This window comes from Salvelinus fontinalis, chromosome 42 (genome assembly GCF_029448725.1).
Source record: "Salvelinus fontinalis isolate EN_2023a chromosome 42, ASM2944872v1, whole genome shotgun sequence".
Lineage (NCBI taxonomy): Eukaryota > Metazoa > Chordata > Actinopteri > Salmoniformes > Salmonidae > Salvelinus > Salvelinus fontinalis.
Window position 1 is genome coordinate 643,440 of NC_074706.1, and position 24,432 is coordinate 667,871.

The following is a 24,432-nucleotide window of genomic DNA, read 5'->3' on the forward strand; positions in this document are numbered from 1 at the left end:
GGTTGGTGCTCCATTGATAGAGGATGAGGTTCCCTTATTATGTCAACAGGTTGGTGCTCCATTGATAGAGGATGAGGTCCCCTTATTATGTCAACAGGTTGGTGCTCCATTGATAGAGGATAAGGTTCCCTTATTATGTCAACAGGTTGGTGCTCCATTGATAGAGGATGAGGTTCCCTTATTATGTCAACAGGTTGGTGCCCCATTGATAGAGGATGAGGTTCAGTTATTATGTCAACAGGTTGGTGCTCCATTGATAGAGGATGAGGTTCCCTTATTATGTCAACAGGTTGGTGCTACATTGATAGAGGATGAGGTTCCCTTATTATGTCAACAGGTTGGTGCTCCATTGATAGAGGATGAGGTTCCCTTATTATGTCAACAGGTTGGTGCTCCATTGATAGAGGATGAGGTTCCCTTATAATGTCAACAGGTTGGTGCTTCATTGATAGAGGATGAGGTTCCCTTATTATGTCAACAGGTTGGTGCTCCATTGATAGAGGATGAGGTTCCCTTATTATGTCAACAGGTTGGTGCTCCATTGATAGAGGATGAGGTTCCCTTATAATGTCAACAGGTTGGTGCTCCATTGATAGAGGATGAGGTTCCCTTATTATGTCAACAGGTTGGTGCTCCATTGATAGAGGATGAGGTTCCCTTATTATGTCAACAGGTTGGTGCTCCATTGATAGAGGATGAGGTTCCCTTATTATGTCAACAGGTTGGTGCTCCATTGATAGAGGATGAGGTCCCCTTATTATGTCAACAGGTTGGTGCTCCATTGATAGAGGATGAGGTTCCCTTATTATGTCAACAGGTTGGTGCTCCATTGATAGAGGATGAGGTTCCCTTATTATGTCAACAGGTTGGTGCTCCATTGATAGAGGATGAGGTTCCCTTATTATGTCAACAGGTTGGTGCTCCATTGATAGAGGATGAGGTCCCCTTATTATGTCACAAGGTTGGTGCTCCATTGATAGAGGATGAGGTTCCCTTATTATGTCAACAGGTTGGTGCTCCATTGATAGAGGATGAGGTTCCCTTATTATGTCAACAGGTTGGTGCTCCATTGATAGAGGATGAGGTCCCCTTATTATGTCACAAGGTTGGTGCTCCATTGATAGAGGATGAGGTTCCCTTATTATGTCAACAGGTTGGTGCTCCATTGATAGAGGATGAGGTCCCCTTATTATGTCAACAGGTTGGTGCTCCATTGATAGAGGATGAGGTTCCCTTATTATGTCAACAGGTTGGTGCTCCATTGATAGAGGATGAGGTTCCCTTATTATGTAAAATGCTTGGAAGTAGCAAAGGAAAAGCAGCATAAACTCATAACTGTGACCTTAATTGCCTACCGTCTGTAAACTGTTAGTGTCTTAACGACCGTTCCACAGGTGCATGTTCAGTCATTGTTTATGGTTCATTGAACAAGCATGGGAACAGTGTATAAACCCTTTACAATGAAGATCTGTGAAGTTATTTGGATTTTTACGAATTATCTTTGAAAGACAGGGTCCTGAAAAATTGACGTTTCTTTTTACGTTTTTTAAAATCTTAATTTAACTAGTTTTAACTAGTATTCCTAAGCTCATTATTGTAAACATTTAGGATGTGCATCTCTCCTATACCCTTCTTCTAGCGTATCTAATATTTCAACTATATAAACATTTAATCAAATGTCATTATTGTGCCAGCCCAAGTGAACATTTGGTATATCACTCCTTCAGTCGTTTTCTATATAAAACCAATTGATCATAATATTTATTCTAACAGCCCAGCCCATCACTTCAACTCTGAGGCGTTTGCTCTGGGCCGGCGCCTTATCACTGATGGGGTGGCCAGCATCAAGGCCAACGTACAAAAGGAGAACTTCCTGGCTGCCAGAGAAACACTGGGGAGAGTACTACACACACTACAGGTAAGAGGAGAGAGAGGGGGAGGAGGGGGGGGGGGGTGAAAGAGGGGATATGCAAACATTTCAGGTAGCTAGAGAGACACAGGGGAGAGGACTGTACACAGTACAGGTAGCTAGAGAGACACTGGGGAGAGGACTGTACACACTACAGGTAGCTAGAGAGACACTGGGGAGAGGACTGTACACACTACAGGTAGCTAGAGAGACACTGGGTAGAGGACTGTACACAGTACAGGTAGCTAGAGAGACACTGAGGAGAGGACTGTACACACTACAGGTAGCTAGAGAGACACTGGGGAGAGTACTGTACACAGTACAGGTAGCTAGAGAGACACAGGGGAGAGGACTGTACACAGTACAGGTAGCTAGAGAGACACTGGGGAGAGTACTGTACACAGTACAGGTAGCTAGAGAGACACTGGGGAGAGGACTGTACACACTACAGGTAGCTAGAGAGACACTGGGTAGAGGACTGTACACAGTACAGGTAGCTAGAGAGACACTGAGGAGAGGACTGTACACACTACAGGTAGCTAGAGAGACACTGGGGAGAGTACTGTACACAGTACAGGTAGCTAGAGAGACACAGGGGAGAGGACTGTACACAGTACAGGTAGCTAGAGAGACACTGGGGAGAGTACTGTACACAGTACAGGTAGCTAGAGAGACACTGGGGAGAGGACTGTACACACTACAGGTAGCTAGAGAGACACTGGGTAGAGGACTGTACACAGTACAGGTAGCTAGAGAGACACTGGGGAGAGGACTGTACACACTACAGGTAGCTAGAGAGACACTGGGTAGAGGACTGTACACAGTACAGGTAGCTAGAGAGACACTGGGGAAGAGGAGAGAGAGGGGGAGGTGGGGTGTTAAGGGTTATGAAATATTCTGTGAATGAAGGGCGGGTGGGGGGCAGGCGGGTTGAATAAAGAGAAAACTATACCATAAAAATGCCATAAAAGTGTCATTCTTATGAAATGTTTATCTGCAGGTTACATTGTATACACCCCTTTTAGCATAATATATTATGTTTCATATGGTATTTATGAATTTGTGAATTTGTGATGTCCTTCATCCATTTGGTATGATGTGTTACAAATTACAATTCACGAATTTCAATTTGTTATTGCTAACGTTAGCTAGTGGGCTAATGTTAGCTACGCTAGAGGTTAGGGTTAGGGGTTAGGGTTATGGTTAGGGTTAAGGTTAGGAGGTTCGTCAAAGGGTTAAGGTATGGGTCAGGGATAAGGGAAGGGTTAGCTAAAGGGTTAAGGTCAGGGTTATTGGGTTAGCTAACATGCTAAGTAGTTGCAAAGTAGCAACAAAGTAGTAAGTAGTTCAAAAGTTGCTAATTAGCAAAAATGCAAAAGTTTAACCTTTTGGCTAAATGTTTGCGTTATATGCCCGGCCAACCACTCTCTGTTCATCGTTGCCTTAAGTAAACTTATGTCTTATGTAACCATACCAAATGTAATATATGTTCATGTTCGTAATTTCAGTGTCCAGGATAAACGTTAAGATTTACGCCCTTTAGCAGACACTCTTATCCAGAGTGACCTACAGGAGGAATTTGGATTAAGAGCATTGCTCAAAGGCACATTATTATGTAAGTGGACATTATAAAGTGTCATATTTTTCAGAATAAAACAATGGCCAGTTTGGGTAGCAGTTCTAGTCAGGTTTTTACTTTTTTGGTAAAAACAAAAAATAAGCTGTGTATGTCTGGCTCGCAAATTCCTTTTGTTTTTTCAATACGGCCCGTTTCCTGATTGACTTTGACACCCCTGATGTAAAGCCATGACTACAGGTAAGATGAGAGAGGGAGCGGGAGAGAGAGAGGGAAAGGGAGAGAGAGAGAGAGAGAGAGAGAGAGAGAGAGAGAGAGAGAGAGAGAGAGAGAGAGAGAGAGAGAGAGAGAGAGAGAGAGAGAGAGAGGAGGATGGAAAGAAAAGAGGGGGAAGTCCAACACTTGCAAGAATCAAGTGAGATAAGATCAGGAGCTGCAGACCAGCTACCAACTCCCTGAGATAAATCAGACACTTCTTTAGACCTGCATCTGATGGCGCCTCACAGAGACTGGAGAACAGCCAGCAACACTGCCCCCCCCCCCCCCACCACCACCCTCCACCACTTTTCCCTAAGGAACTGCATGCAGATACAATGAGCTTTGGCCAAGCAGCACACAGTCAAAGAGGCCCCTCTCCAGTACCCTCTTCAAATCCCCCTACAACCTCCCTCCCATGCGACCAGACCAGGCCTGCCTCTGACAAGGTCAGCCAGACCCGGCCCATCACAGCAAAGCTCTATCAGACCAGGCCCACCTCAACTCAGCCCAGCTCTACACAGCACCGACAACTACCCTAGGGTCTGGTAAAACACTGTTGAGGGTAGTGCACCACATGATGCAGTCCACACCATGTATCATTCCTGCCCCCCATGGCAGCTCCAACCCTGCAACAGGAGCCACACCCAGGCCTCCTGTGCACATCCAGAATGGAGCATTGGCAGCCACTCCGGTCCCCTGCAGCCACTCTGGTCCCCTTTCAGATAATTCAGAGTCAAAGATAAATCTAACCCTTGGTTTTCTTCTGAGCTATCTGAGCTCATTCAGATGAGAAATCAGGCCTGGGCCAAAGCAAGGAAAAGTGACTGTGTAGTTGTCTGGCAATCTTTCAGACGACTGAGAAACAGACGTACTATCTAAGTTCAGAAAGCTTTTTCAGCTCTATCTCTGACTCTGCTGGTGATCGTACATTTTTGGGGGGAAAACAGTAAATGTACTGAAGCGTACAAATTCCTCTTCTTTCCTGCCTAAGCAAGTTCTGTCTGACTCTGGCGTCATAGCGGAGAGCACTGGGACACGTGGAGCTTTTTTATCATCATTTTATCTTGGCAGGCTTTTTATTTTGAGAGAAACTGTGGTTTAATTTACACTGGTCAATCAATCGACTGCTTTTCCCTCTTCCAGATTCAACTTCTAGAGAATCTTTTGTTGTCATTGCAACAGTTCACTGTGATGTGCTAGATGCCCTGCTTAAGATTCATGTAAAATAATCCGCTGGGGCTGATATGATCCATGTTTGCTGCAGCTCTCTGCCTCCCTGATTGTTGAATCATTAACCCATATTTTCAACTGATAGACTCCCGAGTGGCGCAGCGATCTAAGGCACTGCATCTCAGTGCTACAGGTGTCACTACAGACCCTGGTTTGATTCCAGGTTGTATCACAATCCGGCCATGATTGGTAGTCCCATAGGGCGGCTCACAATTGGCGCAGCGTCGTCCGGGTTTGGCCGGGTTAGGCTGTCATTCTAAGTAAGACTTTGTTCTTAACTGACTTGCCTGGTTAAATAAAGGTTAAAGATGATATATGATACTATCCCCCAAGGTTTGGAAGGTGGCCCATGTGCTCCCCTTTCACAAAAGTCATGACCCTTGTGACCTAAATAATGAATCGCCTAAACGTTCTTGCCTAGCTAGAAATATTACAATCCTTGATTCATTCTCAAGCTAAGATCTTTCTTATCTTTGAAATGTACATCGGTCAGGTTTTAGAGCAGGTTGTAGCGCTATCTCTGCTGCATCCATGGTTCTAAATGATGTGGTTAACTGTATGGATGAAAGGCAACACTGTGCTGCTCTCTGTCATCCACCTGTCAAAGGCTTTTGATCCTTTTGATCAGTCACTGCTCATTCAGACGCTTTCCTCAACTGGCCGTGAACAGGCTGCACGGAACTGCTTTCAAAACCACTTGACGTATTGAACTTAATGTATGCCTGCTCAGGTTTCTTGGATATTAGGAAAGGGGTCCCGTAGGGGTCGATTGAAGTGTCTATCTAGAAGATATAAGAAAGTTCAGGAAATATGTTTTTTTTATGCATATTAAACCCCTTTTTTTGGGGTAGGCACAAAACTACCTCCATACTGACATTATTTATTTTAACCGGTAACGAGTCCCGTGACACGTGGGGACACATTTGTTTGAACGCCATTATGTTCGTGAGAGTCTCATCTTTTCATAGAGTGGTTATTGTAGTCAGTAAGCCAAACCGTTCGGACGCTACAGACATTTTCCTGAGAAGAATGATTTTCGGGATGTCTCTTGGTCTGACAAACATCGCTGTAGCACGACCACCTTTGACCACAGACAGGCGGATGCAGTGGTTTGAGAGGCAGCCAATGCAAAAAAACAGATATATCTACCTTAAACTGACAGATTTTGATGGGGATTTGTTATTATGTTACTTAGATCAATGCAACGGTCCGTCAATAGACTCTAGTACAGGGGTGGGCAAACTTTTTGGCTTGAAGGCCACATCGGGATTTTGAAATTCAACGGTGGGACACATTTTTTGAGGGACCAATTGTTTGTTAAAATGAATTTACGTCGGCCTCCCGAATGGCGCAGCATTCTAAGGCACTGCATCACAGTGCTTGAGGATCAATACAGACCCAAGTTCAATCCCAGGCTGTGTCACAGCTGGCTGTGACTGGGAGACCCATGAGGCGGAGCACAATTGGCCCAGCGTTGTCCGGGTTAGGAGAGGGTTTGGTAGGCTGAGATTTCCTTGTCCCATCGTGCTCCAGCGACTCCTGCGGCGGGCCGGGTGCGTTCACGGTGTACGGTGTTTCCTCCAACACATTGGTGCGGCCGGCTTCCGGGTTAAGCGGGCATTGTGTCAAGAAGCTGTGCGGCTTGGCTGGGTCGTGTTTCGGGGGACACATGGCTCTCGATCTTTGCCTCTCCCGAGTCCGTAAAGGATTTGCAGCGATGGGACTAGAAACTACCAATTGGATTGAAAAAAATGTTTATGTCTCGCGAGCTGTGCAAAAGCAGATTATTCAACTGATGTTCCTATCGGTCCTAGACTATTGCGACATCATCTATATAAATGTAGCTGCCACTTCATTAAAGCCATTAGATGCAGTTTATCACTGCGCTTTATTACAGGCGACAATTTTACTATTCATTACAGCATTCTGTACCAGAAAGTTGGTTTGACCTCTTTGATGTCACAGAGGTTGATACATTGCTATGTTCTCATTTATAAACATTATTACTAAACTTTAGACATACAAGTTACCACACCCAGTCTCAGGGATGGCATACTCTGGGAATTCCTTTGGTCTCTACTGAGTTAGGTTAATCAGCCTTTCGTTTTTCTCTAAATGTTCATAAATGTGATGTTTTGGTGCCTCTAGGTCAATTCAGAAAGCTGATTGAGCACCTTATTACTGATGAATGTGTTTTTTTATGACCATGTTTTTGATTTAGGGCAGCATATAGAAAGTGGTTTTAGAAAGTGGGGGGGACATCATATTATTATTTTATTTACATTTTGTTGTCGGACAAACACTCCAAATAACCTACTGACCGCTCGGCGGTGTCCGCATGGTCCTAAAGTACACCTTTGTCACGTTTTTGTATCACATTCCAGTGATAAAACTGGACAAAATATAATTTCAGAATGTGGGGGGGACATGTCCCCCCATCTCCAGTAAAAGTTGTGCCCCTGTTTTTGATGTGGAGTTTCTGTCATTTCTGTCATTTAGGGCTGATCTGTAAAAGTGACATTGGTCTCAGTATGACTCCCTGATAAAATAAAGGTTAAATAAAATGTAAATTAATAAAAAAGGTAAGGAATAAAAGGATAGAGGGAGAAGGGGGAGGGAGAAAGAAAACATACACTGCTCAAAAACATAAAGGGAACACTTAAACAACACAATGTAACTCCAAGTCAATCACACTTCTGTGAAATCAAACTGTCCACTTAGGAAGCAACACTGATTGACAATACATTTCACATGCTGTTCTGCAAATGGAATAGACAAAAGGTGGAAATTATAGGCAATTAGCAAGACACCCCCCAAAACAGGAGTGATTCTGCAGGTGGTGACCACAGACCACTTCTCAGTTCCTATGCTTCCTGGCCGATGTTTTGGTCACTTTTGAATGCTGGCGGTGCTCTCACTCTAGTGGTAGCATGAGACGGAGTCTACAACCCACACAAGTGGCTCAGGTAGTGCAGTTCATCCAGGATGGCACATCAATGCAAAACTGTGGCAAAAAGGTTTGCTGTGTCTGTCAGCGTAGTGTCCAGAGCATGGAGGCCCTACCAGGAAACAGGCCAGTACATCAGGAGACGTGGAGGAGGCCGTAGGAGGGCAACAACCCAGCAGCAGGACCGGTACCTCCGCCTTAGTGCAAGGAGGTGCACTGCCAGAGCCCTGCAAAATGACCTCCAGCAGGCCACAAATGTGCATGTGTCAGCATATGGTCTCACAAGGGGTCTGAGGATCTCATCTCGGTACCTGATGGCAGTCAGGCGACCTCTGGCGAGCACATGGAGGGCTGTGCGGCCCCACAAAGAAATGCCACCCTACACCATGACTGACCCATCGCCAAACCGGTCATGCTGGAGGATGTTGCAGGCAGCAGAACGTTCTCCACGGCGTCTCCAGACTCTGTCACGTCTGTCACATGTGCTCAGTGTGAACCTGCTTTCATCTGTGAAGAGCACAGGGCGCCAGTGGCGAATTTGCCAATCTTGGTGTTCTCTGGCAAATGCCAAACGTCCTGCACGGTGTTGGGCTGTAAGCACAACCCCCAACTGTGGACGTCAGGCCCTCATACCACCCTCATGGAGTCTGTTTCTGACTGTTTGAGCAGACACATGCACATTTGTGGCCTGCTGGAGGTCATTTTGCAGGGCGCTGGCAGTGCACCTCCTTGCACAAAGGCGGAGGTAGCGGTCCTGCTGCTGGGTTGTTGCCCTCCTACGGCCTCCTCCACGTCTCCTGATGTACTGGCCTGTCTCCTGGTAGCGCCTGCATGCTCTGGACACTACGCTGACAGACACAGCAAACCTTTTTGCCACAGTTCGCATTGATGTGCCATCCTGGATGAACTGCACTACCTGAGCCACTTGTGTGGGTTGTAGACTCCGTCTCATGCTACCACTAGATTGAGAGCACCGCCAGCATTCAAAAGTGACCAAAACATCAGCCAGGAAGCATAGGAACTGAGAAGTGGTCTGTGGTCACCACCTGCAGAATCACTCCTGTTTTGGGGGGTGTCTTGCTAATTGCCTATAATTTCCACCTTTTGTCTATTCCATTTGCACAACAGCATGTGAAATTTATTGTCAATCAGTGTTGCTTCCTAATTGGACAGTTTGATTTCACAGAAGTGTGATTGACTTGGAGTTACATTGTGTTATTTAAGTGTTCCCTTTATTTTTTTGAGCAGTGTATATCTCACCTCATCTCTCGTTTCATATTTCACCTTGGCTCAAGTATTTTCATCTGAACCAAGTTAACTTCTGTCTTGAGTTGTCTGTAATAGGGAATTAGATAGATATCTTTCCCACAGACACAGACTTGGTATATAATACATGCTTGTGTTTTGTCAGGACTTCTACAGCCACAGTAACTGGGTGGATCTGGGATACACTGAACCCTACGCCAACCTGATCCGCCCCGATCTCCCACTGGAAAACCTGGCAGGTAGGGAGGGCTTGTGTTAAAGCAACAACGAGGACAGCTAGGTGTGGGAACCAACTGGAGGGAGGGAGGGAGGTAGGGCAGGGAAGGAGGGAGGGAGGGTGGTAGGGCAGGGAAGGAAGGAAGGAAGGAAGGAAGGAAGGAAGGAAGGAAGGAAGGAGGGAGGTAGGGCAGGGAGGGAGGGAGGGAGGGAGGGCAGGGAAGGAGGGAGGGAGGGAGGGTGGTAGGGCAGGGAAGGAAGGAGGGAGGGAGGGAGGACAGGGAGGGAGGGAGGACAGGGAGGGAGGGAGGGTGGTAGGGCAGGGAAGGAAGGAAGGAAGGAAGGAAGGAGGGAGGGCAGGGAGGGAGGGAGGGAGGGAGGGAGGGAGGGCAGGGAAGGAGGGAGGGAGGGTGGTAGGGCAGGGAAGGAAGGAGGGAGGGAGGGAGGACAGGGAGGGAGGGAGGACAGGGAGGGAGGGAGGGAAGGAGGGAGGGTGGGTGGTAGGGCAGGGAAGGAAGGAGGGAGGGAGGGAGGGTGGTAGGGCAGGGAAGGAAGGAAGGAGGGAGGACAGGGAGGGAGGGAGGGAGATAGGGCAGGGAAGGAAGGAGGGAGGGAGGGTGGGTGGTAGGGCAGGGAAGGAAGGAGGGAGGGAGGGTGGTAGGGCAGGGTTTTAAGGGAAGGAAGGAGGGTGGTAGGGTGGTAGGGCAGGGAAGGAAGGAGGGAGGGTGGTAGGGCAGGGAAGGAAGGAGGGAGGGAGGGTGGTAGGGCAGGGAAGGAAGGAGGGAGGGAGGGTGGTAGGGCAGGGAAGGAAGGAAGGAGGGAGGGAGGGAGGGTGGTAGGCCAGGGAAGGAAGGAGGGAGGGAGGGTGGTAGGGCAGGGAAGGAAGGAGGGAGGGTGGTAGGGCAGGGAAGGAAGGAGGGAGGGAGGGTGGTAGGGCAGGGAAGGAAGGAGGGAGGGAGGGTGGTAGGGCAGGGAAGGAAGGAAGGAGGGAGGGAGGGAGGGTGGTAGGCCAGGGAAGGAAGGAGGGAGGGAGGGTGGTAGGGCAGGGAAGGAAGGAGAGAGGGAGGGTGGTAGGGCAGGGAAGGAAGGGAAGGAAGGAGGGTGGTAGGGAAGGATGGAAGGAAGGAAGGAGGTATGGAATGTGAAGAAAAATAACGATAGCAGATAAAAACAGGAGACGAGATAAAGAGATAAATCTGAGGACACATGACTCGACCTTCGCCTCTCCCGCCTCTCCCGCCTCTCCTTTGGGGAGTTGCAGCAATGAGACAAGAACGCAATTGGATATCAGGAATTTGGGGAGAAAAAAGGGGGAGAAATACAACAATTACATTTATTTTATTTTATGTAAATGCAAAAAAATACAACAAATGGAAGTCCTTTATACTGCAACACATCTACACTATATATACAAAAATATGTGGACACCCCTTTAAATTAGTGGATTTGGCTATTTCACCCACACCCGTTGCTGACAGGTGTATGAAATTGAGCACACCGCCATGCAATCTCCATGGACAAACATTGGCAGTAAAATGGCCTTACTGAAGACTTCACCGTCATAGAAGCACCGTCAAGAAGCACCGCCATAGGATGTCACATTTCCAACAAGTCAGTTTGTGAAATGTCTGCCCCGTTAGAGCTGCCCTGGATAACTGACAGTGCTGTTATTGTGAAGTGGACATTTCTAGCAGCAACAATGCAAACTGCTAGGCCACACAAGCTCACAGAATGGGACCGCCGAGTGCTGAAGCTCGTAAAAATCGTATGTCCTCGGATGCAACACTCACTACCGAGTTCCAAACTGCCTCTGGAAGCAACGACTGCACAATAACTTTTCGTAGGGAGCTTCATGAAATGGGGTTCCATGGCCCCAGCAACCTCACACAAGCCTAAGATCACCATGTGCAATGCCAAGAGTGTTGTAAAGCTCGCCACCATGGGACTCTGGAGCAGTGAAAATGCATTCTCTGGAGTGATGAATCACTCTTCACCATCAGGCTGTCCGATGGACTAATATGGGTTTGGCAGATGCCAGGAGATCGCCATCTGCCTCAACACATAGTGCCAACTATAAAGTTTGCTGGAGGAGGAATAATGGTCTGGGGCTGTTTTTCATGGTTTGGGCCCCTTAGTTCCAGTGAAGGGAAATCTTAAAGCTAAAGCACACAATGCCATTCTAGATGATTCAGTCCTTCTGAGTTTGTGGCAATAGTTTGGGGAAGGTTCTTTCCTGTATCAGCTTGACAATGACACCATCCACAAAGCGAGGTCCATAGAGAAATGGTTTGTTGAGATCGGTGTGGAAGAACTTGACAGGCCTGCACAGAGCCCTGACCTCAACCCCATCGAACATCTTTGGGATGAATTGGAACGCCGACTGCAAGCCAGGCCTAATCGCCCAACATCCGTGCCCGATCTCACTAATGCTCTTGTGGCTGAATGGAAGTCCCCACAGCAATATTCAAACATCTAGTGGAAAGCCTTCCTGTGCGAGTGGAGGATGTTATAGCAGAAAAGGGGGGACCAACTCCATATTAATGCCCATGATTTTGAAATGAGATTTTGACAAACAGGTGTCCACATACTTTTGGTCATGTAGTGTATTTGTATGCGTTGTAGAAACTACTGGGGGCTAACATATTGGCTTGTCTCACTGGTGATGTGTAGAGGTGTGGTGACACATTTGGGGAATTTAGAGATATCTTTCAAATATTTTGAATGACAGTGAACAAAAGTATTTCATATATTGTATAGATCAATAAAAACATTATTGTTTGTGTTACCACAAACAGTCATTTGTGTTACCCCCTTGAAAATCACAGATGAAAAAGATATACAATGACATTGAGCATTAGAGCCTAGTCGTTAGAGCAGGTAGCCTAGTGGTTAGAGCATTGGGTCAGTTACCAAAAGGTTGCTGGATTGAATCCCCGAGCTGACAAGGTAAAAATCTGTCATTCTGCCCCTGAGCAAGGCAGTTAACCCACTGTTCCCTGGGCCCCGAAGACGTGGATGTCGATTATGGCAGCCCCCCACATCTCTCTGATTCAGAGGGGTTGGGTTAAATGCGGAAGATACATTTCAGTTGACTGCATTCAGTTGTACAATTGACTAGGTATCCCCCTTTCCAAGGGTTATCTGGGGAGGGTTTATGTTAAAGAAAATGATTAGCTAATCACACCCTATCACTATGTCATACATTTGAGGATTCTCTGGATCATTTGGTGTGTCTCAACCCAATGTGTCACTTGGTGTTAGTCAATTTAAATGAAGGGAAATAACACTGTGAGCAAAATCATTAATCATAGCACTAGTAAATCATTTTTAAAGATTTGAGCATTTGTGGCCTCCATTTCAGAAAATCCTCATTTACTTAAAATGTCTCCTTGGTGTTACCATCATTGATGTTACTACTCCTACAGGTGGTACAATGTTATTATAATGGTAAAAACTATTTAAAGTTATTAAGCTGCTATATTGGTTCATTTAGAATGGGAAGATGTAACCAAATGCATTCCTATATTAATAAATCTGCTATTTTTTTCATGTCACCGTAATTCAAGAACGACCCTTGAAAGTTGTGTTTTGGTTTTGTAGATGTTAAAACACCGACCTGCAGTGACTGTGCCAATGGGGGGTTCTGTTCCAACTCCATCCTGCCTAACATTCTTAATGAGAAGAAACTCACCTCTGGGTACATGGGGATCTTGTCCTCAGCTAAGCCTAAAGGTACACACACACACACACACACACACACACACACACACACACACACACACACACACACACACACACACACACACACACACACACACACACACACACACACACACACACACACACACACACACACACACACACACACACACACACACACACACACACACACACACACACACACACACACACACACACACACACACACACACACACACACACACACTACCTTCCCCAGATACCCACACACTCTCTAAATAACACCCATCATCACCTCTCTTCTCCCAGGTAAGTGTAGTCATGGCGGTGCAGCTGACCTGACCAGCTCCAAGGCTCCTCGCGGGGGAATCAGCAAGGACGAGCGTCGCTCTGACAACGTGGCCCTGCACACCGCTGCTGTCACCGTGGCAACGACCGCCACCCTCCAGCTGCTGGACGACATCCGGGGAGCCGCCGGTGACAACAACTACCTACGGTACGGAGAGGGGTAGAGGGGGGAAAAGGTGAGGAGAGGGGTAGAGGGGGGTGAAGGAGAGGAGAGGGGTAGAGGGGGGTGAAGGAGAGGAGAGGGGTAGAGGGGGTGAAGGTGAGGAGAGGGGTAGAGGGGGGTGAAGGGGAAAGGTAGAGGGGGGAAGAAGAAGAGAGGGGTAGAGAGGGGGTGAAGCAGAGGAGTCGGGTAGACAGCGGGTAAAGGGAAGGAGTTGGGTAGAGGGGGGGAGAGGGGTAGAGGGGGTTGAAGGGGAGGAGAGGGGTAGAGGGGGTGAAGGGGAGGACAGGGAAATACCCATGTTGAAGTTACTCACACTCTCTCACTCTCTCTCTCTCTCTCTCTCTCTCTCTCTCTCTCTCTCTCTCTTTATCTCTCTCTCGCTCTCTCTCTCTCTCTCTCTCTCCCACAGCCTCATGGGCATAGCGCGTTCGTCAGTGGTTGTTTTTGTGATCGACACTACGGGGAGCATGAGTGATGACATCCTCGAAGCCAAGAGAGTCGTCTATGAGATCATCGACAGCAAGAAGGGAACGCAGGATGAGCCCTCCCAGTACATCCTGGTCCCATTCAATGACCCAGGTAAAGCTGGCTTTACACTCCACCAAGCATTCTCCTTAGCAAAACATCACTGACAAACTCTGGCATTCACCAAAATGCCTGTGTGATGTGTGGTGAAGTCAGGAAGTGGTTAGTGATCACTGTGTGTTTGTGTGTGTGTGTGTTTAGAGTTCGGACCCCTGATAAAAACGACAAACCCTGATGTTATGAAAGCAGAGATCGCTAACCTCACGGCTGATGGAGGCGGAGACCTCCCTGAGATGTGCCTATCAGGGCTCCAGGTACAGTGATTGACATGACTATCTTCCAATCAGGTTTCAGATATAATCCCTTTCTCTATAGTGCACCTGACAATAAATAAAGACACGAAATACACCCTCTCTCTCTCTCTCTCTCTCTCTCTCTCTCTCTCTCTCTCATTTCAATTCAAGGTGCTTTATTGGCATGGGAAACATGTGTTTACGTTGGATAAACAAAAGTGAAACAAACAATAAAAAGTGAACAGTAAATATTACACACAAGTTCCAAAAGAAAAAAGACAATTCAGACGTCATATTATGTGTTGTAACGATGTGCAAATAGTTAAAGTACAAAACGGAAAATAAATCTAAAAAAATATGAGTTGTATTTACAATGATTTTTGTTCTTCACTGGTTTCCCTTTTCCTGTGGCATCATGTCACAAATCTTGCTGCTGTGATTGAACAATGTGGTATTCCACCCAGTAGATACAGGAGTTGATCAAAATAAGATTTTTTTCCGAATTCTTTGTGGATCTGTGTAATCTGAGGGAAATATGTGTCTCGAATATGGTCATACATTGGGCAGGAGGTTAGGAAGTGCAGCTCAGTTTCCACCTCACTTTGTGGGCAGTGTTTACATCTCATGCCTTCTCTTGGGAGACAGGTCTGCCTACGGCAACCTTTCTCAATAGCAAAGCTATGCTCACTGAGTCTGTACATAGTCAAAGCTTTCCTTAATTTTTGGTCAGTCACAGTGTCCTTTTATTCTACCACTGTGCCCTCTCTGTTTAGGGCCAAATGGCATTCTAGTTTTCTGTTAATTCTTTCCAATGTGTCAAGTAATTATCTTTTTGTTTTCTCATGATTTGGTTGGTTGTAATCGTGTTGCTGTCCTGGGGCTCTGTGGGGTCTGTTTGTGTTTGTGAACAGAGCCCCAGGACCAGCTTGCTTAGGAGACTCTTCTCCAGGTTCATCTCTCTGTAGGTGATGGCTTTGTTATGGAAGGTTTGGGAATCGTTCCTTTTAGGTGGTTGTTGAATTAAACAGCTCTTTTCTGGATTTTGATAACTCTCTCTCTCTCCAGTTGGCGCTGACCGGTGCCCCTGCGTCGTCCAACATCTATGTTTTCACAGATGCCGTTGCCAAGGACATTGAATTAAAGGAAACGATCGTGGCCCTGATCAGGAGCACCAAGTCAACCGTGAGCACTTCCTGAAATACTTCCTGTTTTAGAAGAAAATATTTCCTGCAGTTCAGGGTTGTATTCATTAGGCCGCACAGTAGCAAAACGCAGCAAAATGCGCAATTCTTATTGGACAAGTAGTCACTGCCTTTTTTCTTTCTTTCTTCGTTTGGTGCCTAATGAATACGACCAGGCAAACTCTCTCAAACACACCTCTGTGTCTCTCCAGGTGTCTTTCTTCATGACTGGTGATGGTGCTGGTGCTAGAAGGAGGAGGCGTGGAGTAGAGTCCAGCGAAGCTACATTCGAGACCTACAAGGACCTGGCGCTGGCGTCTGGTGGTCAGGCAATCATGGTCACCAAGGAAAATCTGCCCCAGGCCACTGACGTCATCATCGACTCCTCCACCTCCGCTCTGGTGTGTCAACACAGTTTGTTTTGGATCAGTTTTTTATTTAAAATCATTCAAAACTTGATGAATGAAAAACAAATATGTGCTTAATGAACTTTAAAAATGCCTAGGCATGTCAAAATAACATAACATAATATCATAGCATAACATAGCATAACATAGAACACTGTAGCATAACATAGCATAACATAAAATAACATAGCATAGCATACTGTAGCATAACATAAAATAACATAGCATAGCATACTGTAGCATAACATAAAATAACATAGCATGACAAAACCAGTAATCCCAACCCTCGTCCCGCAGGAGGGCTTTTGCTTCTTGGTAGGCCGTCATTGTAAATAAGATTTTGTTCTTAACTTTTACCGAACCTCAACCCCGGATCCGGGATCACCCCCCCCCCCCACACACCGATTAGCATCGCTAGCATAGTGTCACAATTAAATAGTAGCATCTAAATATCATTAAATCACAAGTCCAAGACACCAAATGAAAGATACAGATCTTGTGAATAAAGCCACCATTTCAGATTTTTCAAATGTTTTACAGGGAAGACAAAATATGTAAATCTATTAGCTAACCACGTTAGCAAAAGACACCACTTTTCTAACTCCATCAGTTTTGTACTCCATCAGGTGCTATCACCAATTCGGCCAAATAAAGATATTGATAGCCACTAACCAAGAAAAAACCTCATCAGATGACAGTCTGATAACATATTTATTGTATAGGATAGGTTTTGTTAGAAAAATGTGCATATTTCAGGTAGAAATCATAGTTTACAATTGCACCCACCATCACAACTCGACTAGAATAAATACAGAGAGCAACGTGTATTACCTAATTACTAATCATAAAACATTTCTTAAAAATACACAGCTCACAGCAATGGAAAGACACAGATCTTGTGAATTCAGACAATATTTCAGATTTTCTAAGTGTTTTACAGCGAAAACACAATAAATCGTTATATTAGCATACCACATATACAAACGTTACCCGAGCATTGATTCAAGCCGAAGAGAGCGATATCGTTATCAGCGCCAAAATATATTCATTTTTTCACAAACCTTCTCAGAATTCTTCCGATGACACTCCTGTAACATCATATTACAACATACATATAGAGTTTGTTCGAAATTGTGCATATTTAGCCACAAAAAAACGTGGTTATACAATGACAATACTAGCAAATTCTAGCCTGAAAATGTCGGGCGCCATCTTTCACAGTGATCTTGTCTCATGGATAACTATTCATAAACTTGACTAAAAAAATATAAGTTGGACAGCTATCGAAAGACAAATTAGTTCTTAATGCAATCGCTGAATTACATTTCTAAAATTATCCTTACTGTGCAATACAGGGTTCGCCAAGCGAAGCTATACCAAACAAAATGGCGGAATATGCGTTTAACATTTTTCGACAGAACAACGATTTATCATCTTAAATATTTCTTACTATGAGGTGATCTTCCATCAGAATCTTGGGCAATGTATCCTTTCTTGGGTCTAATCTTCTTTTGGTCGAAAGATGTCTTCTTGTCCGTCGAAATGCCCACTAACGTTCGACCGGGACCCCAAAACGTGCCCGGCGCTTCAAAGTGCATCACATAGAAATGCCTCAAAATCGCACTAAACGGATATAAATTGCTATAAAACGGTTTAAATTAACTACCTTATGATGTTTTTAACACCTATAACGAGTAAAAACATGACCGGCAATATATTACTGGCTAAACAACAGCTTGGAAAGAGAGCAGGTCCGACGTCCATCGTGCGTCAGGCGCAGGGAGCAAAAGAACGGTACATCCGGTCTTTGGCGTTTTATACAGGCCCTGATTGCGCAATCGACTCCATTCAAATTGTCACCACTTACTGACATCTAGAGGAAGGCATGGGCAGTGTTTGTATCCTCATAGGATTTACAGGGACTTTAAAACTGACCTGGGACCAGAGGCCAAAATTTCTGAAATCTCACTCCCTATCAGGAAAAGTGCTGTAGAATGAGTTCTGTTCCACTCAGAGACATAATTCAAACGGCTATAGAAACTAGAGAGTGTTTTCTATCCAATAATAACAATAATATGCATATTGTACGAGCAAGAATTGAGTACTAGGCAGTTTAATCTGTAGAGCAAATTATGCTAATGCAAAACAGCACCCCCTATAGTGGCAAGAAGTTAACTGACTTGCCTAGTTAAATAAAGGTTAAATAAAGGTTAAATAAAATACATTAAATAAAAACAGTAGGTAACTATTTCTGTCACTTCCACTTTCTCTCCTTTCTCATTCTGTTCATTTCTCCTCCTCCTCAGGTGACAGTCCTACAGCGAGCGAGGAACCCAGGCAGAGCTGAGACATTCTCCTTCCTGCTGGACGAGTCTCTGAACAACATCACCATCTATATCACTGGAAAGACCCTCACCTTCACCCTGAAGAACCCTGCAGGTAAGAACCTCAAACATCACTGGAAAGTCCCTCACCTTCACCCTGAAGAACCCTGCAGGTAAGAACCTCAAACATCACTGGAAAGACCCTCACCTTCACCCTGAAGATCCCTGCAGGTAAGAACCTCAAACATCACTGGAAAGATCCTCACCTTCACCCTGAAGAACCCTGCAGGTAAGAACCTCAAACATCACTGGAAAGACCCTCACCTTCACCCTGAAGATCCCTGCAGGTAAGAACCTCAAACACATAGACAGATCTAAGGTAAGGTTTTAGGTAAGAGTTCACCTCACAGAGTAGGATGACGTTTCCTCTGGACACTGACCTAAGGTCAGAAGTGGAGAATCTTGGTTGCTGCCCTATAGCCAGACGCGTGCGATGGGGATGTGTGAGCAGTGGTGGAAAAAGTACTCAATTGTCATACTTGAGTAAAAGTAAAGAAACCTTACCAGAAAAGGACTCAATTAAAAGTGAAAGTTATCCAGTAAACTTGAGTAAAAGTCTAAAAGTATCTGGTTTTAAATGTACTTAAGGACAGTAGGAGAAAAAGTAATCAATAGTCATACTTGAGTAAAAGTACAAAGTAAAAGTAAATGCTATACATCAAATTCCTGATATTAAGCAAAGCAGACGGACAGACAGGGGCACACTCTAACACTAAGACATCATTTACAAACACCTCCAGATCAGAGGCAGTAGGGATGGCAAAGTGTTATATTGATAGGTGCCATAATTCTGTCCTGCTTGAGCATTCTAAATGTAACAAGTACTTTGAGCTGCAGGGAAAATGTATGGAGTAAAAAGTACATTATTTATTTTAGGAATGTAGTGGAGTAAAAGTAATCAAAACTATAAATAGTAAAGTAAAGCACAGATACCACCAAAAACGACTTAAGTACTTTACACCCCTGTGTGTGAGACAACCATGCTTGAATGTGTTCCACCAGGTGTGGCCAGGTATGTTTGACTGGCTTCCTGCAATAATCCCATTTCACCCTCCTTGCTCCTACAGGTGTGACCCAGAAACAGAATGAGGCCAACGGGAAACTGGGGACTGTCCAGACAGTGGGCAACCTCTACCGGGTCCGTCTGGCCTCCAACAAACATACGGGATTATGGGAAATCAGCATGAACTCCAACCAGCCCTACACACTAAAGGTCTCGGGTGAGTTACCACAGAGATACGCATATTCTGTTTAATTATGTGTGTTATGCTCACGCTCAACACTAGAAAGCAATCAAGATACATACAGTGCCCAGACCTGGATTCAAAATCCGTTTGAAATCATTTAGAATACTTTAAAATACTATTTAAAACCATGTCAAAACAATTTAACAATTTGAACCCATGTCTGGAGGAGCCATATAGAGAAGGGAGAGAATACAGCCCTCATCCACTGTGTCTGTCTGCAGCCTGGTCTCATAGACTAGATGTAACATAGTAAAAGTAAATCTTGGAAACTCAAGTTAGTATGATATGTTACGTTTGATATGGTTACATAAGACAGAAGGTTTCTTAAGGTGAAAACAAAAAGAGGGTGGATGGGTGGGTGTATAATGCAAATTGTCTAACAACCCAAAGGTTACGTGTTCAAATCTCACCATGGACAACTTTAGCATTTTAGGTAATTAGCAACTTTGCAACTACTTAGCATGTTAGCTAAACCTAACCTGAACCTTAACCCTTTTAACTAACTCTTCCCCTAACCCTAACCTTAGCTATTTGACCTAACTCCTAACCTTAACCCTAATCCAGGGGTCTCCAACCTTTTCTAGCATGAGAGCTACTTAAACAAAAAATGTAAATGTCACAAGCTACAACATTTTTATATATCTTTCAAATAGACACATTCTTCTCATCTCCCCTGTGACTCTTCCCCGGGCCTTTAATGTACAAGAGAAAGTAAAGACCTATGTTTTCTGTCAATGTATTGTTTGTTTCCCAAATTCGTAACATATTTACAATTCGTAACATATTGTACCAATTGCAATTTGTAACATATCATCCGAAATGGATGATGGACATCCACAAACTAATACATAACATATGAAACATAACATATAACACTAAATGGAGTGTCTCGGATTTACGTACAGAATAATACAAAAATTGTGAGACCAGGCCGATGTGTGTTCAAGCGTCCGTGTGTTTGTCTCCAGGTCAGAGTACCATTGCCTTCATTTATGACTTTGTGGAGACCTTCGATGGACCTCATCCAGGATATGCCCTCATCTCTGGCCGTCCGCAAGCAGGTAAACACAACAACATCTTCTTAAAATCATTACCATTACTGTGGCGTTGTCATGGCGACATATTCTACTTGAATGCAGCTGCGACTTAAAACACTAGAACCGCCTGGCCTTTCAGCATATAAATACCCGCTAGAGAACGTTGCCGGGCGTCCATTTTAGCATATGCATCATATCAACCAGCAAGGTGTCCAAACATGTGCTCCAATGCTTGATAAATATTGCCTAAACTATTGTAAAGGATTAATTACGTTAAGAAATATTTGTGAAAAAATGTATTTTTGAATAGTTATTTGTTTAGATAGAGTCCAAGAATATGTTTTTGTATTATTCTACAAAGTCCTACAAAAAATGTAGGCCTAAAGCCTATTTTCGTTTCCCTTACAATAAAGACATTACAGTGTAATACATTTGATCCACTTTATTTGTAGATTCAATTATTAATAGAGTTATAGTAATTTATAAAGTCCAGTTATAGTTTGTTTTTGGCAAAGTAGAAACCAAAAAGCTGATGATTATGAAAATAATAATAATAATATAACCAGCCAAGTGAGTATGTGAAATGATTTTCTGTATCCCTAAACAAAAGCACAAGCGCATGAACAATTGTAAAGGATGAATTACATAAAGAAATATTCAGAAAAATATAGTAATGACAAGATAAAAAACAGTAATTTGTTAATTGTATCAGACACAGTATTGTGCCCTTATACCCGTGCCTTTAGCATGAATCAATATCGTCTTCTCTTTATGCTTCAGGTCCACAGTCCTCACACAGCTTTCAAACAAATCGGTTGCAGTGAACAATGTTTTCACGGGCCTTGTTTCGTGTGCACCTGCCGACTTGACAGTCTGTCTTCTTTTCCCCAGTGGGGGCTGGGGTGCTTGGGGAAGAGGGAGAGCAGGACACGCTGTGGCCTTGGCAGCCTGCTAGGCGACTGTAGCTTCTTACTTAGCGTTCATGTGGTTCTCACAAAGCACACATGCCAGATCGCCAGATCCATGATGAAATCTGTCTTGCTGACTGTCTTGTCGAGACATTGTTTGTACAATACGTGCGCGTTGATAGCAGTCATGTTGAGCACGTTGTAGAACACCTCAACAGGCCAGCGACGAGTACGTCCTTTTACAGAGTACAGTCTTGCCATATGGTCGAGTGCATCCACACCAACCTATTGCATTAAATAAAATAGAATAGACAATTTTAGAATTATATAATAATACTAACAATAACAATAATATGAATGTAATATAATATTTGGTGTTTGGCTATCTGTATATGGATGAGATACATAGCTTTGTGCGATTGTAATCTGTCAATGTCTCCGTATTCTTCTTCTGGTCACTGCCAATGGCAACAGTGGGATGCATGGTGCTGAAGATGCAAACACTCTTATTTCTTTACCACCTGCACACCGTGAGTGTTGCTTTACCACCTGCACACCGTGAGTGTTGCTTTACCACCTGTACACCGTGAGTGTTGCTTTACCACCTGCACACCGTGAGTGTTGCTTTACCACTCTCCATCACTGATGCGGAGGACATCTCTCCTGGTATGTTGTGTTTGCGCAGAGGGGGGCAGCTCCTGCCTTTGTTTGTTCATTGTTCCGAGCAGCCTAGTCTTCTTTGCGATCAACCTTTCTGCCAGGGAAATTGATGTGAAGAAGTTGTCCGTAGTCACATTTCTACCTTTGCCCATGTAAGACTACACGAGTCTCAAAACCACAGTCTCAGACAGTCGCTCACCGGGACTCTCTGAAGCGGTTGCGTGGCATGGTCTCTCGGGAAAAAGTCCACGCCATACGTACTATCAGACCAAAATGACTCCACCTCCATGCTCTCTCCGCCATACGTAGCTATCAGACCAAAATGACTCCACCTCCATGCTCTCTCCGCCATACGTACCTATCAGACCAAAATGACTCCACCTGAATGCTCTCTCCGCCATACGTAGCTATCAGACCAAAATGACTCCACCTGAATGCTCTCTCCGCCATACGTAGCTATCAGACCAAAATGACTCCACCTCCATGCTCTCTCCGCCATACGTAGCTATCAGACCAAAATGACTCCACCTCCATGCTCTCTCCGCCATATGCCCCGCGGACATACAAGAGTGCAATCAATGCTTTGAGTTCACCCATAGACATGTCCCGCGTACTGTTTCATTTTCATCATTCAACTCATCACTACACTATTAAATTAAACCAACCTCCTCCTTACCAGTCAGTTAGGCCTCATTTAAAATCTATTGTGAAGTAATGTGCACAGTTACCGCCCGTTCCATCCACTCATTCAGTAGGCTGGCATCAATTGCTTCGCTGGATAGAGTCAAGGATATATATGTTTAGCATTATTCTAAAGGCCTACCGCAACATGTATCATGTCTTCGTTTCCCTTTACAATACATTTGATTAGTAATAGAAAACAGTCCCATAACAGCTTATTTTTACAAATTAAAAGAGAATGGTATCCACACCTAAGGCGAGCGGTCAAATTATTTTCTGCTGATAAATAGGCATAACACAAACTCATCATTCAACTATTGTTTTTCTAAATGAAATCAACTTATTCACCCTCATTATTCAGCTAGGCCTAATTTAAGTTCAATTGTGAAGTAGGGTGAAAAATTATCACCCATTGGTCATTCATTCAGTTAGGAGAGAGAGACGCGTTAGTGCCTGGCTTGGTACCAATGTCATAGGTTGTTTTGGCGGATTTAGTTAGGAATAAGAGTGAAAAAACAGGTAGAAAGGCTCAAAATATTTTTCTGTTCTGACAAATTAGCAGTGTTGTAACGCTCGTCTTCCCCCTCGTCTGAGGAGGAGCAAGGATCGGACCAATATGCAGCTTGGTTTGAATACATACTTATTTATTATTATCAACGAAGACGGAAAAACACTTAAACAAACTACAAAACAATAAACGACGTGAACAGACCTGAACTTGAGAACATAAAACATGAACGCACGAACAGGAACAAACAAACGAACGAACGAACGGACAGACGGAACGAACGAAACGAAACGAAACGAAACAATACCGTGTGGTGAACAAACACAGACACAGCAACAATCACCCACAAACAAACAGTGAGAACAGCCTACCTTAATATGGTTCTCAATCAGAGGAAACATAAAACACCTGCCCCTGATTGAGAACCATATCAGGCTAATACAAAGAACCCAACATAGAAACACATAACATAGAATGCCCACCCAGCTCACGTCCTGACCAACTAAACAAGGCTAAACAAAGGAAATAAGGTCAGGAACGTGTAGTGTAAAATACATTTAGGAAAAGTCAGGGTAGAAGGGGGGGGGGGGGATTTTTGTGTTTGTGTGTTGAAGCCGTTAGATGCAGTTATACATCGTTTTATCACGGGCGACAAGTTTTGCGTTCACTGCATTCTCTATCGGAAGGTAGGCTGGTCCTTTTTGATGTATTGTAGGTCAAAACATTGCATTCTGTTCATTTATAAAGTCAATTTGCAAAAACTGCATTTACCTATAGACATATCACAGGTACTGTATGACCTGCTCTTGATAACTCTTGAAATTCCTTCCTTCAGTCTTCAGAACACTGTACAGATGGATGCGTTGGTGCCCTTCGGGCGACTCAGATTGTTGGTTGAGGAACTCTACTGAGCAAAGTGGTTGTTTTTCATGATTCATGTTTTGTATTTAAAAAGCATTTGTTAGTGTATTTCCTATGCTCCCATGCTG

At 44.5% G+C, this 24,432-nt stretch overlaps 1 protein-coding gene across 2 annotated transcripts in view; it reads left to right on the forward strand.

Annotated features, from left to right (window-relative positions):
- LOC129841116 (von Willebrand factor A domain-containing protein 7-like) overlaps positions 1-24,432 on the forward strand; it is a 34,099-nt gene that overhangs the window by 5,103 nt on the left and 4,564 nt on the right. For both annotated transcript variants that reach the window (XR_008757278.1, XM_055909224.1), the window contains exons 4-14: positions 1,774-1,918; positions 9,332-9,425; positions 13,003-13,134; positions 13,411-13,597; positions 14,022-14,191; positions 14,339-14,451; positions 15,496-15,612; positions 15,824-16,012; positions 18,325-18,457; positions 19,470-19,622; positions 20,618-20,710. Coding sequence is in view for 1 of the 2 variants with exons in the window: in XM_055909224.1 (XP_055765199.1) it covers positions 1,774-1,918; positions 9,332-9,425; positions 13,003-13,134; positions 13,411-13,597; positions 14,022-14,191; positions 14,339-14,451; positions 15,496-15,612; positions 15,824-16,012; positions 18,325-18,457; positions 19,470-19,622; positions 20,618-20,710 (1,526 nt within the window). In the remaining variant the exon portion in view is untranslated. The remainder of the gene's footprint in view (positions 1-1,773; positions 1,919-9,331; positions 9,426-13,002; positions 13,135-13,410; positions 13,598-14,021; positions 14,192-14,338; positions 14,452-15,495; positions 15,613-15,823; positions 16,013-18,324; positions 18,458-19,469; positions 19,623-20,617; positions 20,711-24,432) is intronic.